The sequence below is a fragment of the Podarcis bocagei genome (assembly GCF_964188305.1).
Source record: "Podarcis bocagei genome assembly, chromosome: 7".
Lineage (NCBI taxonomy): Eukaryota > Metazoa > Chordata > Lepidosauria > Squamata > Lacertidae > Podarcis > Podarcis bocagei.
In genome coordinates, this window is record NC_138132.1 from 15,849,228 (window position 1) to 15,866,833 (window position 17,606).

The 17,606-nt window shown below is 46.1% G+C and overlaps 2 protein-coding genes and 1 long non-coding RNA gene across 3 annotated transcripts in view; 1 reads left to right on the forward strand and 2 right to left on the reverse strand.

Moving 5' to 3' along the window:
* Positions 1-5,623, reverse strand: part of LOC308590512 (ly6/PLAUR domain-containing protein 5-like) — a 26,498-nt gene extending 20,875 nt beyond the window's left edge. The window contains exon 1 of the mRNA XM_081200628.1: positions 4,490-5,623. The gene's annotated coding sequence lies outside the window, so the exon portion shown is untranslated. The remainder of the gene's footprint in view (positions 1-4,489) is intronic.
* Positions 1-14,135, reverse strand: part of LOC308590445 (uncharacterized protein) — a 20,628-nt gene extending 6,493 nt beyond the window's left edge. Inside the window, exons 1-5 of the mRNA XM_081200499.1 lie at positions 13,926-14,135; positions 11,969-12,124; positions 10,355-10,534; positions 9,568-9,702; positions 1,247-1,402 (exon numbers count right to left, since the gene is read on the reverse strand). Of these exons, the coding sequence (XP_081056625.1) occupies positions 1,247-1,402; positions 9,568-9,702; positions 10,355-10,534; positions 11,969-12,124; positions 13,926-13,944 (646 nt within the window). The 5' untranslated portion in view covers positions 13,945-14,135. The remainder of the gene's footprint in view (positions 1-1,246; positions 1,403-9,567; positions 9,703-10,354; positions 10,535-11,968; positions 12,125-13,925) is intronic.
* Positions 2,516-4,842, forward strand: LOC308590641. The gene is made up of 2 exons (XR_014009831.1): positions 2,516-3,304; positions 4,481-4,842. It is a non-coding gene; the product is annotated as an uncharacterized lncRNA (long non-coding RNA).
* Positions 14,136-17,606: the final 3,471 nt, after the last annotated feature.

Sequence of the window (17,606 nt, forward strand, 5' to 3'; positions counted from 1 at the left end):
TTTCCTTTCCTTTCCTTTTCTTTTCTTTTCTTTTCTTTTCTTTTCTTTTCTTTTCTTTTCTTTGTGCCCAGGAACTGAGGTTTATTCTAATAAACGAGGACAGTGGTTTTCAACTAGTGTGCAGTGGCACCCTGGGGTGCCTTGAATGATGGTCAGGGATGCCATGGGCAACATTGGCCTCTGTCCTTCTTTCTTTCCTTCCCTCCCTCCTCTGATGTGCCCTCTCTCGTCTCTGCCTCCCAAAGGCTTGCACAGCTGTTTGTTGCAGCAGCCCTGGCTATAAGCTCCCCAGATGGATGGTGCCTCAGGGGCTGGCCAGGTAGTGCTTGTTGCCAGGAGCTGAGACGGCCACAGAGTAAGCAAGCAAGTAGGTGAGGAAGCCCAGCCAGTCTACCAGCCCTTGCTGCTGAGAGTGGACAGACTAGTGGGAGGCCAGACAGCCAGGCGCCACGCTGGCCTTTCTTGTGCTTGCTGTGTACAAAGCTTGCCTGGGAGCAAAGTGCCTGTTGTTGTCACTGCAGCCTCTCAAGGTAAGGTGCTGTCCTCACGTTCGCCTTTGGCCAGTCTCCGTTGGGCCACTAAGGCTGGAGGTATCCTCTTCCCAGGCCCCTGTGGGGCAGTGTGAGAAGGCAACTCTCTTTGGAGTGGGAGGGAGCGACTCAGACATCAGCGGCTACCAGAAGCAGGGGCGAAGGAAGGCATCGTGGCACCTGAGCGTTGCTACATAGGGCGCATGTGCGACATAGCTATGTATGACACCGTAGCGATGCTGCACATGCGTTGTAGATAGCGGTTTGCCGGCAACGGTGCTCCAGCGCCGTATGGACAGTGCTGGGATGCCCTGCTCGTGGCTGCAGCTGCGAATGGAGGATTGCTTGCATGTGGCTGTAGCGGCGAGGGAGGGATCCCACCGCTGTCCATAAGGCGATGGAGCAGCGCCAGCGGCAAACCACTTTGTACAGCGCATGTGCGGCATCGCTACGTACAGCGCATGCGGTGTATGTAGCGATGCTGCACATGCACTGTACAAAGTAAAAAAAACAAAAAACAACAACAACATGTGCAAATAGAAAATAAAATGAATCAAAACACATTTTAAATACCTCAATTCTGAATGCATGCAAAGCATCATTTCAGGCCCCAGGTAATCCCGCTGGGAATTTTGGGGATTGCAAGTAATTTCATGCTTTTCCCCTCTCAAAAATCTTGCAGCCACACAGGATTCATCTGACAGAGCAGCACTTACCAATAGTCAATGTAAGTTGTGCATCTGTGCAAACATTTTCAGCATGGGAGCAGTTTCTAATGCCACCTCCTGTGTAAGTATTTGACGTGGTGTTGCCCTTACGTGGAGTGGTAAGTTTCACGGTGCTGGAGCTATGACACTTCAAGGCAGAAATTCCTGAAAAGAAGTGTGGGGAGAAAGGGTATGAGATGCTGGAGAAGCTATTAGCAATGTCTTTCTGCCTTGAAATCATCAGGGACTAGAAATAGGTTTCCCCCTTTTAAAATGAAAGCAGAAGTTCTTAGGAGGCAAAGATTTGCGCCAAATCCATGTTCTGACCCGCAGGCCCAAAGGAAGGGCCTGAGTGAGTGGTTTAATGTGTGGATACGAAAGACGGATGTCAAAAAGGCCAGTCCTAGAGCTTTATTAAATGATAGAGTTGGATGGGACCACGAGGAGCATCTAGTCCAATGCCAGATATTGGATTCCAACTCGCACCAACAACAGTCAGATGTAAACTTACAAAAGAGAACAATGACAACCAAATTATAGGTATTAGCCCCAACCCCAACAAGGTATTGTAGTTAAACAAAACTTAACCTAATACTTTATTTATAAAAATGAAAAATAAAGTTTTCTACCTGGGTATTCTTTCTTTTCGTCTCTTCTTCTGTTTTGTGTCTTATCTTACTCTGTGCACTTGTAATTGCCGTATTTTTCGCTCTATAACACGCACCCGACCATAACATGCACATAGATTTTAGAGGAGGAAAACAAGAAAAAAAATATTCTAAACGAAACAGCGGATGTATGATTTTTGTGGTTCATGCTGTGGCCACAGACATGTGATCTGACGGTGAGTTTGGGGTAGCCCAATGCAAAAATCCTGAGGATCCATGTGGATCCATGCTTTGTAACCACGTTTTAAGTGGGGAGGGAAGGAAAAGCACTCAAGGCACAAGGAACACGCGTGGGGTGGGTGGAGAAGGATGCTGTTAATAATGCAGAAGATGGGTATAAGAGGAGAAGGCTCCTCTCCTCTCCCGCTTTGCTCTTTTAAAGCAAGCAGGCTCTCTGTCCCTCTCTCCTCCCCACTCAGTGGCTCTTCTCCCACTTTGCTGTTTCAAAGCAAGCCACGGAGGAGGGAAGGAAGGGGAACCATGGATCCTCTGCTCACGACTGCAGCAGATCCTCCCACCATCCGTAGGCATTCGCTCCATAACACGCACAGACATTTCCCCTTACTTTCTAGGAGGAAAAAAATGAGTGTTATGGTGCAAAAAATACGGTATGCACTTTTTATCTTTTAATGAAGAATATAGAGAATAATAATGGGAAAAACCTACAGCACAGTGTAGGTTTGAAAGTAAAGTTTGAACCAAAAATATATATGGGAGGAGGCAGTCAGCTCCATGGGAGCACACTTCACAGTTCCTGGTCTGAATGCTTTTACTGCCTTTGCTTAGAGGCAGGATACAGATTCTTGGCTGACAGCTGTCACTCAGAAGAAAGAGCTGAAACATCCCCTCCCCACTTCTCCCTCTTCAGCGGGAGGGGAGCAGAAGGCTCAGGTCTTCTTCATTTCCTGTTTCTCCCTGGGTAGGTTTTCCCACAACTTTAAAAACACTACATTAGGCGGCTTAGCCATTGCCTCTCTAAAGTACTGAGTGCCAGCATGAAGCAAATCAAACCATATTCATTTTCCGGGAAAACTCCTGGGGGACATGACTCCGCCTTCTCTTTACTTGATGCAGCTCAGACTTTCTCCTCCTCGCAGACAGGGCTAAGCCCACGTCACAGAGAAACTCCTCCCCACCAGCACTCACAAAACAGACGGGGGACCCTCCCACTGGGGAGGGGCTGCTCGTGAAAGCTTTGTACGCATCACAAGAGAAAAGCAGATTTCAGCAAAGACAGATTTCAGCAATAGCCAGTCCACCTTGGCCGCTGGGTCCCTTCTCCCACAGATAGAGAACCCACATCATAGAGACACTCCTCCCAACCAGCAGCCCCAAAAATGTGACTTAAGCAAGTCATACGACGTTCACTATCTAGGAAACATCCGGAGTAGGATATGTAGTAGTAGTATGCCCTCTTTTCCCTTGAAATTTCTGTCTGGGAGGATTTTTAAATGTCCAGGTTTCTGTTTGTTACTTTGTTTACATTAATCTAAGAAAAAATTCTAGTGTATTAGACTCAGATCTAAGGCACCCAGCTAAGTGAATCACAACAGAGCTGCAGCTTAAACTGGCTGCATACTATATCATTCATTTTTCTTGTTGCTGAACTAAAAGGATGCTGGCTCAGCTACAAGATCTTGAAGAAGGAGTCTGGAAGGGCAAGAGTTAACATCCCCCTGCCCTTAAGGAGAGTCCTTATGTACATGTTAAATGCAGAAATCCTTTGCCCAACATGGGGCTCAAACCCATGACCCTGAGATTAAGCTTCTCATGCTCTACCAGATGAGTCATTCCACCCCCTTGAACCCTTTTGGTTGCCCCTTTCTGAACTTTTCCCATACACCTTAGGATTCTTTCTTGTTTTTCCGTGCAAATCTAGTTGGCACCCACCCAACCACCCAGGTCTGCAACTAGAGGACATCCCAAAAGCAATAACTGGTACCTGAAATAAGAAAGATCATTGCCAGCAGTCCTTGCAGCACAACTGTTGCAGCTCTCCATCTCAGTGCAACACCCTCCATGGTCTGAAGGCGACAGTTTCCTGATGAGTCGTGGAGGAAAAGGTAAAGCAGTCTATTATCTGAGAGAGTTGGTCTGTTTGGTTATATGTATATTGTGCACAAACATGCTAGCTAGAGAATAATAGGAGGGACTTCCTGAAATACGAGAGCAGTTCTGGTGAGGACAGGATTACATAAAGAAGCAGGCAGCTGTCCAACAGGGGCGGACTCATATTTTCATATTTATATGCAGTCCCTGAGTGATGGCCAACCAGCTGCGCTGGTACAAACGAAGGCTGGCTTCTCTTGCTCTCCTCGCCCTCTTCTTCCATCCTATCTTCCTCTCCTTTTTCTTCGTCTGATGTTCACTCCATGGCTGAATCACAAAGACAGTCGGGTGGATGTCTAGGGGTTCCCACCCTCCTTTCCCCTTTCTATTTTTCTCAAGCAGAAAGACAAATTCATAGCTTCATAAATCCTCCCCTCTCTTTCCCCCAAACTGGAGAAAAGCAGTGGACTTAAAAAATAAAATAAAAATAAAATTCTAATGCAAAGCAATTTCCTTCAGCTTCCAGTCTCCAAACCTGCCTGGAGGAGATGCTTTTAGGATTTCCAGTTCCTTTTGCCCATTTTGTCCGTTTTCAGACAAATCTCGCTGTGAACTGTAAGGTGGAGGATGGGGGGAACTGTCAAAAACAGCTTGCTGCTCAAAACCTCCCTTACCTCTCCCTGGCTCAGCGCCCTGTGCTGGGGAACCGCCCACCAGGCCTAAATCCACCTTTGACAATGGACTTCAACAGACTATGAAAACAGGACTTGCTAGAGGCGAAACGTTTCTGCCCAGAAAAGTGAAGAAAATCTGCATGCACACAGCTGGTATTTAGATATAACTGTGTTGGCTGAGGATCAATAAAATTTGTTGGAATCCTTGGAAGAAGCGGCTTTTTGGGTGCATAGCTTCTGGATAGCTCAGCTGGTTAGAGTTTGGTGCTGTCAGGGACGGTGGGATGAGCCCTCCGCGGGGTGCCTTTTTGTCACCCCCTCAGAAATGGCACCCAGGGCAGCCCGCCCTATTCCTCTGCCACTGCTCTCAGCCTCTCCAGTGGACGATCACAGCATCAGAGAAGGGCAGCACTGCTGCCTCTCCCAGGCTTCCTCCCCCTGGGTCTGCTGCTGTCGCCCATGCGCCAAAGCCCAGCCCCAAAGTCCAGCCCGGACGCGGCTTCCCTTGATGGGAACTATAGGTGGGGGCACAAAAATATGTGCCTGGGGCATTGGCCCCAACAGCCCCCCTCCTGTTACGCCATTGTGTCCAGCGTTTGCAAACAGCAGATCATAGACACCAACTCCTAGAGGCCGAGGTATATTTGTCGCCCTCCGTATCATATTTGAGGGGGCTGGTGGCTCCCAAAGTTGATGGGCTTAAAAGAGAAGACTTATTTACCACCATAAACAGCACGAGCCTAATGCCCTCTGGATAGAAAATGAGTATGATAACCAAATCTGGAAAGCAGCTTGTCAATATGTTTTAGGTTCTTCTTATTTTCCAGAACTGAGTTCTGCTTTGACTTTGAATAAGTGTCAAGTAAGGGATTGGCTCTTCTGGATAGAATCCAGAATGGACCAAGGAAGGTTATTATTATAAGGCAATATAAAATTAGGAAATGCGTAAGAAAGAATCAAAACGGAGGATTCTCAGAAAAGCTGAGGGAAGTCCAAAAAAAGAATGTATCTGTGAAAAATATGTGTTATGTTTTTTTTAATATAATTTTGTATTGTAAAATTAATAAAAATATTTATTTAAAAAAAGAATCCAGAATGGACCTACATCTAATAGGAAACACCCCCCTTGGTATCTGGTCTTGAGAACAGAGCATTTTAGACCAAACTCTCACTAGTTTCCTTAAGAAATGCCTTTATTGAGCTGCATTTCCACAACACAAACAAACAATATTATTATTATTATTATTATTATTATTATTATTATTATTATTATTATTATTAGAATTTATATACCACCGTATAGCCGGAGGTTTCAGGGAGTTTCACAGAAAGGATCAACATAAAAACTGCAATATATATAATCAAAATAAAAACAACAACCCAATAACACCCCCCCCCCCAGAAAAGAGCCACATTTTAAAAGGGCATAGGATGTCAATCAGAACAACCAAAGTCCTGGTTACAAAGGTATGATTTTGCCTGGTGCCTAAGGGTGTATAAGGAAGGCACCAGGGGAGAGCATTCCACAGACGGGGAGCCACTGCAGAGAAGGCCCGTTCTCGTGTTGCCACCCTCTGGACCTCTCGAGGAGCAGACACACGAAGGAGGACCTCGGAAGATGATCTCAGGATCCCTACTCGCCTCCCCCCGTCGCTCTTAAGGACGTGGCTGCTGCTTCAAACGTCCCCACATCTCTCAACTTGCGCCTTCGCCATCAGGGGCCGAAGCGAGGCGGGCAGCTGGCTTCTCTCTCCCGCTCACTGCTCAAAAAGCGGAAGGTCAGGTCTCTCCGCGCCGTGGAGGGGGAGTCTTTCTCCTCGGAGAAACTTTTTTATTCCAGCCTTTGATCTTCTCCGGGGATGCTGGTTCCTCCCCACCCGCCCCCCAATCCTCAGCCACCTCCCCTTTTCTTCCAATCCTCAGCCACCTTGGAATCCCTCTTGGTGGGAGAGAAGCGTTTTTGGCTTCTGCAGAAAGTTTCCCTTGCTGCCGCCGCCACCACCAACAGAAGCGGCAGCCCCATCTGTCTGAAACGGCCGCTGTTTGGTTTAATAACACGATTTTGTTATGTCTGCTCAGATCCGGCCAAGCGGCTCCTTCTCTGCGAGCGGATCCATGTGCGTCCACGTTACATCGGGGGTTCCCACGGCCGCGCTTCCCGTGTCTCCCCCTCCGCCCTCCACCGAGGCGTGTCCCCTTGCAACATCTGAAATTATTTTCTCAGAAACGCCAACTTTGGGGCTCTTCTTTTCTTATCTCCCTCTCTGCCCCCCCCTCCGCTGCTCTCACGCTCTCCCCCCTTGCCGATCCCAGGATCTGATTAGATTTCCAATCACAACCCAGTGCGCAATCGGATTTCTGATTTCAGCCAGGAGCAAGCCAGCAATCCGGAGCACCCGCGTCTTCTCCTCGCCAAACTCTCCGCATTATTATATCCGTTCGCCTTGCCTCCAACTCCTCTGCATTCCCCCCCTACCAGAATCGCACATCAAATGCAAAGAGATGCTGATGGTGGCAGTGGCGGTGGCGGCGAGCTTGGTGGCGGGAGGAGGAGAAAGCAGGAAGAGAGAGAAAATAAAATTCCCACCAGATGTTAAGAATCCATCATCATCATTTATTTATTTTTAAAGAAGAGTCCACTCCCAGGATGGGCGGCTTTGAAAGCCCCTCTCTCCTCGCACGTCATGCTATTGCTTCCCAATCCTTCCCGGCATGCAAACTCGCCCTGCGGGAGGCGTCCTCTTCTCCTCCGCACTGGATTTCACCAGCCCGGGGCTTCCCTTCCTCTTCATTTCGCCTCCCTCTCCATCTTTGCACAGCCAGCCTTTCCAGGACCGGTGATGCCCGTGATCAAGTTGTTCTTTGGGAATATGGGGTGGCTGGTGGGGGGGGGTGAGTCTGAGAGAGAGAGAGGCATGCGCACACACTCCAAACACCCTTAAAATAAATGTAAAGTGGACCGTCCACATTATTACAAAAAACAGTAATAATTGAATGCAGTGACAATAATTTATGATAATAAAGAGTGGACACATAGTCCTACAGATACAACCGGCCCTTTGAGGGTGACCAAACTGCTGATGCGGCCCCCGATGAATTTGAGTTTGACACCCCTGCTATAGAGAGTAGTCCCACTGAAGTTAATGGGCATGGCTAACTTGGGTGCATTGATTTCAGTGGGTCTGTTCTGAGTAGCACTTAGTTGAGTATAGCTAGGGTTGTCATACGTCCGTCAGCAGTTGGCAGCCATGTCCTGGCAGAAATCGGAAACAAGTTTGGGAAAATCCACATATATGGCAGCCCATGTCGGCAGTGCTGTTTTTGCCAATCATCCATAAGAATAGCTCAACAAGTTTAACAACTTTGGCCAAAATCAAAGCACAACAACTTTTCTCTCTGGATTTTCACTGTTTGAAATATGGCAACCCTAGCTATAGCCATAAATATTTTCCATCACAGTCGAAATCTGTAGGGTCCTGGGAATCAAAGAAATTGTTTGGTTTTGCAAGGGAGAATCAGACCCCAAGGCAGTGGTTATCCAAAATAAAATTTTATTTTATAGATGTGAGCCATACATCCAATAGGTTGGGACAGGTCACTGCCTTGGAGCCCTAACTCCCTTCCTCCCTCCCTCCCTTCTTCACAACACAGCCCTTCCAAACCCAAATTCAGGTTCCAGCAGTTTAGGCGCTCCCAAACCCCCTTCTTCACCCCCATATCCCGAGCATGGTGGTTCCCAGGACTGCCAGGAAGGGGCAAAGTTGAAGGCTGAGCCCTTGGAAACCTGACCCATAATGATCATAAGACAGGTATGGGTTGGTCATGCTCCTCACACCATGATTGACTATCTTGAATGCAAAGTCACTCTTCTCCCAATTGCAATTGCTGCCGGAGCAGCAAGGCCCTGACTCGCTGGTGATATTTATAGGGCCAAAGGATTGGCTCTTTATAACATCGCAGGATGAGCGCTGGCAGGTCCTGATGGTCATGGGGAAAGTGCTGGATCCTGTTATGGAAGAGAAGGAAGGACAAGAAATACACAAAATGTTAGGTATGAGGGGCATTGGCCCTCTTCTCTCAGCATGCATTGAGATGCCACGGGGAATCATGAAGAACATGGAGCCTGAGGGGTAACCCACACCCATGAGTTCTTAGGGGGCAGGGCCCCCTACACCTCTGAAAAAGCAGCCCATTTTGCCTGAGAGCGCAATTTTGAGGTGAAAAGTTTGTGGGTGTAAGTTAAAGGGGGACAAATTCTGACATTGCAGGTGGTTGGACTAGATGATCCTTGGATTCCCTTCCAACTCAACAATTCTATGTTCTATGATTCTATAATGTTTGGCTTTAAGAAGTATTTTAATTATTTATTTTAACTTTGTAAGATATTTTATTCTGTTTCTATTCTGCTATGCCGTTTACCTTTTGTAATGGCTTTGGCCATACACATGACTAATATTCATATCGGCACATGTAAAGGAATCTCCATCAAGGGGCCCCAGTCACATCTGAACCTAGTAAGATGCATTTATTTCACTTAGAAACAGCTTGTCACATCCTATTTTTCAGTGTTCCCAAATTCTCAGAGCTGCTTGCTGCTGATTTATGATCATTATTATAATAAAAAGATGGTATTATTAAGACGCCACATCACCAAAAGGCCCCCTGCAATCAACAGATCACCCTAAAGAGGGAATAAATCTGCAGAGAATTGCTAAATCAGCTTCACCAACTTCATGGACTCAAATTCCCATCAGTGTCTGCCAAGTTCTAGAGGGCACCAGGGCTGGCAAAGAAAGGGGTTTTCAAGTAAGACATAGGCAGCAGTGTTTGAATTTAGCCAGGTGCCAAGTTCTGATACTGGAAGTGAGCTCAGCTTGAGAGGAGGGGGTGTTTTTTTGGGGTGCAGGAGCTGTGGAAGAAATTTCCTAGGCAAACTCACCTCCTCTATCTGAAATAGTAATGTTCATGCTGCCTTCGTAACACCGGTCGTAGTCTTTGCCACATTTCGTAGTCTCCTGCATGAATCTAGTGGAGCTCCACCCAAAGCCTGTGTAACACTGGTTGGACCCAGTTACTGGAGTAAGAAATCAAAATGAAGAGCATGAGGTTGGGGGGGGGGGCTGGATTGAAAAAGGTCACTCCCTTTTGTAGGAGTCTCCCCCTTTCCCTGTCTCTTAAATAATGATAGGGGGAGAATATTTCGGTTTGCTTTGCATATCAAAGTGAGCCTACTTAATTTGCCCTGTTCAAGGGATTGGTTATCTGAATTTTCCAAGGCAATTTTCCAACTTAAAAATGGGTGAGAATCTTTGCACATATTGGGGGTTGTTGCCCTTGCTTTCTCCACTTGCCAAACCAGCCACACCCTTTGCCAAACCCCACACCTGAGCACGTCCCCTCCCTTTACCCCTCACTCACCCCTCCCCTACAGTGCACCTCATGTTTCCACTCCCCCCACAGCTCCCTCCAAACTTTTCTCTGTGCTCTCACTGCTAAATTACACCCTAAATTACACCTAAAGCACACCATCTTGTACATTTCTTGAGAAGTGGGGTTACCTTTTCTTTGGCAAGTGAGCCCAAGAGTTGGGGAACAGGGCCGCTTGCCTTAGAAAGCTCCAAAATTGAATTTTTCAAGCCTTCCTATTGACAACCACCCGCCCAACAAGTGAAACTGTGAGATCACACTTTCTTCTCAGGTGACCCTTAAAAATAAATAAAAAATACCTTTGTCCTTAATAGGGGTCTTGGGAACTTCTCTCGTTTTCGCATTGCAAAGGTCACCAAAACAGTAGCTCTGGTCAAATTGGATGGCAAAGTGACGGTCACCAGAGGTGACTGATTTTGTTCCATCCACAAGGTCCTTGCTGGTGCAGCCTTTGTAGCTCATTATCAAAACATCTTTATCTAAAATGAGGGGGGGGGGAGAGAGAGAGATGTATAAATACAAGCAATAGATTGATGCTGTGGCAGGTTGTTCCAAAGACCTTATCTTGGCAATTATTGCTCTGGGGGTGACTTATACATGCTTTGGCGGGGTTATTGTCATTGTTTAGTTGTTTAGTCATGTATTTCAAAATCTGAAAGTCCAGACACAAAAGATTTTTGTTTGTTTCTTTGTTTGTTTTTGCCAAAGTTTTACCCAAAGTTGTTGATGCCCAGACATTTCAGTGATTTCTGTTTCCAATGGCTGAATTCCAGGAGTGTCTGGAAAATTTTGGATGTATGGGCAACTCTATACAGTGTGGGGTGGCTGCCAAAGCCCCCTGGCCTTTTTTCCCCTCTGGTATTTTCCCCTCTGGTTCATGTCTAACTTGGTGCCATGGGTGGGTGGTTTTTTGTTCATGTGAGTGGCCCCAGAAAGTACAGAGAGTTCTTCCCACTTCCCACTTCTTCCTGTTTCCTTGTGACACACTTCCTGGCAGCTGTTTTACTTCAAAAGCTAGGTTGGAAACCAGCCCAAGTCTGTGGCCAAGAATCTGTGGGCCACCTGCCTGTGACAGAAGAGGCGGAAGGAATCCTGGATGGAGCAGTGGGTGTGGCTCTTGCCCTAGGACGCAGCCTGCATTCTAGCCATGCAAAATCCAGAGCTTTTCCACACCCTCCCATCTCCAAATCATCCACTGAGGCAAGTAAGATGCAGATCGTATTTCAAGCATGCAGTCCAGAATATCTGAAAGGTTCTGGCATGCAAATAGTTGAAACTATTTCAACATTAGTTGAAACCTTTCAACATTAGTTGAAACCTTTCAACATTAGTTGAAACCTTTGAACTAGGATATCAAAAAGAAATAACAAGCCAAGATTTATAAACCTGCAGAAGGTTGCTCTTGTAACACTACATTGGTAGCAGGAATCTATGCCCCTCCAGATTTCATAGAATTGTAGATATGGATGGGACCACATGTGTCATCTAGTCCAATGCTAGATGTTGGATTCCACTCACATCAGCCCCAGCCAGCATCGCTAATGGTTAGGGGTGGTATGAGTTGAGATCCAACAGAATTTGGAGGGGTGAGAGGTCCCCTGTCTCTGCACTAACCTATGGCTTAGTCTTACATCTGAACTGGGTCTGTGTCAACTCTCAGAAACAGCTAGGGATGCTTTTTATTAAAAAGAAAGAAAGAAATGGAGGCCAGGGGCTTGTACAAAGATCTGCAAATATAAAATAAAATGAATCAAAACATATTTTAAATACTTCAATTCTGAATGCATGCAAAGTATCATTTCAGGCCTCAGGTAATCCCGCTGGGAAATTTAGGGGTTGTAAGTAATTTCATGCTTTTCCTCTTTCAAAAGTCTAGCAGCCACACAGGATCCATCTGACAGGCCAGCACTTACCAATAGTTAATATAAGTTGTGCATCTGTGCAAACGTTCTCAGCACTGGAGCAGTTGATAATACCGCTTTCTGGGGAGCTATGAGATGAGGAGTTGCCCTTGTGTGGAGTGGTAAGATTGACGGTGTTGGAACTATGACACTTCAAGGCAGAAATTCCTGAAAGGAAGTGTGGGAAGAAAGGGCATGAGATCCTGGAGAAGCTATTAGCAATGTCTTTCTGCCTTGAAATCATCAGGGACTAGAAATTGCTCTCCCCCCCCTTTTTTAACATGAAAACCGAAGTTGTTTGGAGGCAGAAATTTGCACCAAGTGCCTGTTCTGAACCGCAGGCCCAAAGGAGGGGCCTGAGTGAGTGCTTTGATGAGTGGATACCACAGAAGGATTCAAAAATGTCAGAATGGCCAGTCCTAGAGATTTATTAAATCACAGGGTTGGATGAGACCAGTAGGGGCATCTAATCCAATGGCAGTTATTGGATTTCAACTCACACCAACACCAGTCAGATTTAACTTTCAAAACAGAACAATGACATCCAAATTATAGGCATTACACACACCCCAAAAGGCATTGTAGTTAACCTGAACTTATCCTAATACGGTATTTTAAAAAAATGAAGAAGAATTTTTTAAAAACCAACAGCACAATTCAGATTTGAAAGCAAAGTATGAACCTAAAAAAGAAAGAAAAACAGGTGGAGGCAGGCAGTTCCATGGGAGAGTACTTCACAGTTCCTCATCCCAATTATTTCTCCCTGGGTAAATTTTCCCACAATTTTGAAAACACGACATTAGGCTGCTTAGCCATTGCCTCTCTACTGAGTTCCAGCATATTGCAAGTCAAACAACATTCACTTTCTGGGAAAGCTTCTGGGTGACATGACTCTACCTTCTCCTTCCCTGACACAGCCCAAACCTTCTCCTTCTTGCAGGCGGGGCTAAACTCACCTCAAAGACACACTCCTCTCCACCAGCAGTACCCAAAAGGTGACTTAAGCAAGTCATAGCACATTCACTTTCCGGGAAACCTCCTGTGTAGGATTGCAATATGTCCTCTTTTCCCAGGACATGTTCTCTTTTTTTCCTGGGCACATCCTCATTTTCAGGACTGAAATTTCTGCCTGGGAGGATTTTTAAAATTTGACTAAATGTCCTGGTTTTTGTTTGTTTGCTTGCTTGTTTACAAAAATCTAAGAAAAAAATCCTAGTGCATTAGACTCAGATCTAAGGCACCCGGCTAAGCTAGTCTGCAGCAGAGAATCACAACAGAGCAGCAGCTTAAACTAGCCAAACACTCTATCAATCCTTTCTCTGATCTAAAAGGATTCTGGCTCAGCTACAAGATCTGGAAGGAGTCTGGGAGGGCAAGAGTTAATATACCCCTGTCCTTAATAAGAGTCCTTATGTACATGTTAAATGCAGGAATCTTTCACCCAACATGGGGCTCAAACCCATGATCCTGTGATTAAGCCTCTCATGTTCTACCAGCTGAGCTATCCCAGCTCTTGAGAAGAGCCAGAGAAATCAACCTGAGAGGCAACCTATTCCTCTTTTAAAGCCATCCAGGTGGGCCCATCCCTGTCTCCTGTGGGAGGGAGTTCCATAGTTTAACTTTGCCCAGTGTGAAGAAGGTCTTTCTTTTATCTTTCTGAATCTGCCAACTTTCAGTCTCAATGGGTGCCCACTATTTCTAGTGCTTTGAGAGGGAGAGAGACACATAATTCTGGAGTATCTATCATGTGAACTCTCTCATATTTTCTCTAAACTAAAACATCCCAAGGAATGCAAACTTTCCTCACAGGACAGTCGCTCCATCCCCTTGCACAGTGTTGGTCGCCCCTTTCTGAACCTTTTCCATTTACCTTGGAATTCCTTCTTGTTTCTGTGTGCAATTCTAGTTGGTGCCCACCCAACCACCCAGGTCTGCAACTCGAGGACATTCCAATAGGAATAACTGGTACCTGAAATAAGAAAGGTCATCGCCAGCAGTCCTTGCAGCACAACTGTTGCAGCTCTCCATCTAAACGCGACACCATGGTCTGAAGCCGAGAAGCCCTCTGAGCCAAAGAACCAGTTTCCTGATGAGTCGTGGAGGAAAAGGAAAAGCAGTCCAAGATCTGAGAGAGTTGGGCTGTTTGGTTATATATATATATCACACACGAATGTGCTCAGTAGAGATTGGTGGGAGGGACTTCCTGAAAGACAACAGCAGTTCTGGTGATGGCAGGATTACGCAAAGAAGAAGGAAGCCTATGCAAACAGTAAGCAGCAACAGATGTGGATTCTAGCAATAAGGTAAAGGTAAACGACCCCTGGATAGTTAAATCCAGTCAAAGGTGCGGCGTTCATCTCGCTTTCAGGCTGAGGGAGCTGGCGATTGTCTACAGACAGCTTTCCGAGTCATGTGGCCAAGATGACTAAACCACTTCGGGTGCAACAGGACACCGTGATGGAAGCCTGAGCGCATGCAGACGGCGTTTACCTCCCCACTATAGCAGTGCCTATCTATCTACTTAAACTGACGTGCTTTCAAACTGCTAGGTTAAATATTGCAGATTCTGGCAACATAGAGCCCCAAGCTAGTACAAAATTTGGCACTTCCTAGCAATGGCAAACCTGCTGCACTGGTACAAAGCGAGACAGGCCCTTTCTTGCTCTCCCCACCCTCTTTTCCCATCCTATCTTCCTCTCCTCTTTCCCAACCTGATGTTCCCTCCCTGGCAAAAAGAAATTAAAAATCACCAAGACAGTTATATCCCTTAAGATATTCGAAGATGGCTCCACTGAATATATATATATATAATAAACAAATTGTCCAGTAGCACCTTAGAGACCAACTAAGTTTGTTCTTGGTTCTTGGCATGCACATGAAAGCTTATGCCAAGAACAAACTTAGTTGGTCTCTAAGGTGCTACTGGACAATTTTTTAAAAAAATATATGTATTTCAACTGTGTCAAACCAGCGCAGCTGTCTACCTGAATCATGTCTCCTTTTTTCCAGGCTAAACATACGCAGCTCCTTCAACTATTCCTCATAAGGCTTGTTTTCTAGAACTTCCTGGTCCCTTCCAACTTTATGATTCTGTGTATTATTTATTTATTCCATATTATTTATTTGTTGCATTTATTTACTGCTTTTTTTCTCCAAAGAGCAGAAGGTGGCATACAGGGTTCCCCCTCGCCCATTTGATCCACCCAACAGCCCTGTGAGGTAGGTTGGACTGAGAGACAGTGATTGGCACAAGGCCACCCAGTGAGTTTCATGGCTGAGTTGGGGGTTTGAACCCCAGTCTCCCAGGTCCGAGTCCTCCTCTCTAACCACTACACCACACTGCTTCTACTCGAAGCCATTGGAAGTGGGATTGGGAGCACTAATAATGCCAGCTACGTTAGAAAAGGCTGCACAGGCTGTAGACTGGCAGATACAGTGGTGGTCTGGATGAGTGCCAATAAATTGAGACTGGCAAGACAGAGGCCCTGTGGGTAGGTGGTTCTCAAATTTGAGAACGTAGGAGCCTCCTCTGGAGAAGGTTGCCCTTCCCATGATGGAAGAGGTGAGCAGTGTTCCTAGAACAAAATGCAAATGCAAAATTCCCAGAAATCTTTAGAGGCTTCCTGCTTCTCTGATTTTCCCTAAAGGCACGGCATCATTCGTACAGCTCTCAGATGTGAGCAAAGTTCCATTGGGCTTCCAAACCCAGCTTGCTTCACTTCATTTCTTCAAAACAATCAACCCAGGAACTTGCCCAACAGGCTGATGTGGCAAAAGCAAGAGTGCAGTCCCCAAGGGATATTTCAACTCCCCCTTCCCATCTTGTTGTTGTTTAGTCGTTTAGTCGCGTCTGACTCTTTGTGACTCCATGGACCAGAGCACGCCAGGCACTCCTGTCTTCCACGGCCTCCCGCAGTTTGGTCAAACTCATGCTGGTAGCTTCGAGAATACTGTCCAACCATCTCGTCCTCTGTCGTCCCCTTCTCCTTGTGCCCTCCATCTTTCCCAACATCAGGGTCTTTTCCAGGGAGTCTTCTCTTCTCATGAGGTGGCCAAAGTATTGGAGCCTCAGCTTCACGATCTGTCCTTCCAATGAGCACTCAGGGCTGATTTCTTTAAGAATGGATAGGTTTGATCTTCTTGCAGTCCATGGGACTCTCAAGAGTCTCAAGAGTTCCCATCTTACATGGGGTCAAATTTCTGTGCTGTGATCTGGCAATGTAATACTGTGGTACCTCGTGTTAAGAACTTAATTCGTTCTGGATGTCTGTTCTTAACCTGAAACTGTTCTTAACCTGAAGCACCACTTCAGCTAATGGGGCCTCCTGCTGCCACCGCACCCCCGGAGCACGATTTCTGTTCTCATCCTGAAGCAAAGTTCTTAGCCCGAGGTACTATTTCTGGGTTAGCAGAGTCTGTTACCTGAAGCATATGTAACCTGAAGCATATGTAACCCGAGGTACCACTGTAAAATAATAGATACCTCTAAATATGATACAAACTGTTATCCTTTAGTGGCTATAGCACAGGGGGAGGCCTTGGAAAATCAATTTTCCCAGGGGCACCCCATGTTCTTAAAACAGAAACCCAGCCATAGGCAGTATAAAAGCCATAAGTGCCTTGCCTCCTGTATCTATGGAAATACAATTTCTAGGAGAAATCATAAGAACACAGGAAGCTGCCTTATCCTGAGTCAGAGTGTTGGTCTATCTAGCTCAGTAGAGGCAACAGTGACTGGCAGTGGATCTCCAGATTTTCAGGCAGGACTCTTCCCTAGTCCCACTGGAGGGGTCCTTGAGTACAGTTTGGCCCCACACACCTGCAAAATTTGGAGCTGCCTTGATAACTTTATCATAGAGTGGCCATTCTACAAAAAAGAAGAAGAAAGAATTCTTGGGAAATGGTTTGTTTGCTATGCATTTAGATACCTCTTAAGACACCATAGCCAAAGTGGATGGTGAACAGAACCTTTCAAAACTGCACTGATTTTAACCAGTGATTTCCCGGGGTTCCTGATCAATGCCAGGTGCAAGCCTGCAATAAGAAATGACGTTTAAGGGGCCACAAGGGGGCATTCATGCCATATATTTAAAGCACTAGCATAACACTGTAAACAGTCTTGGGTTCCCCCTGAAAATCCTGGGAGCTGTAGTTTGCTAAGGATACTGAGTGTTATTGGGAGACACCCTATTCCCATTACAGAGCTACAGTTTTCCAGAGTGGTTTAACAATAAATCCCTCTTTCCAGGGGGGTATAAGAACAGCAACCCTGTGAGGGTTAAGAAACTACAACAACCAGGATTCTTTGGAAGAGAAGCCAGGACTATTTAAAAGTGCTTTGAACACTGCTTTAAATATGCAGTGCAGATAGGTAAAGGTAAAGGACCCCTGGTCGATTAAGTCCAGTCAAAGGTGACTATGGGCCGCAGCGCTCATCTCGCTTTCAGGTCGAGGGAGTTGGCATTTGTCTGCAGATAGTTTTCTGGGTCATGTGGCCAGCATGACTAAACCACTTCTGGCACAATAGGACACTTTGTCGGAAACCAGAGCACATGGAAATGCTGCTTACCTTCCCACTGCAGTGGTATCTATTTATCTACTTGCACTGGCATGCTTTCCAACTGCTAGGTTGGCAGAAGCTGGGTCACAG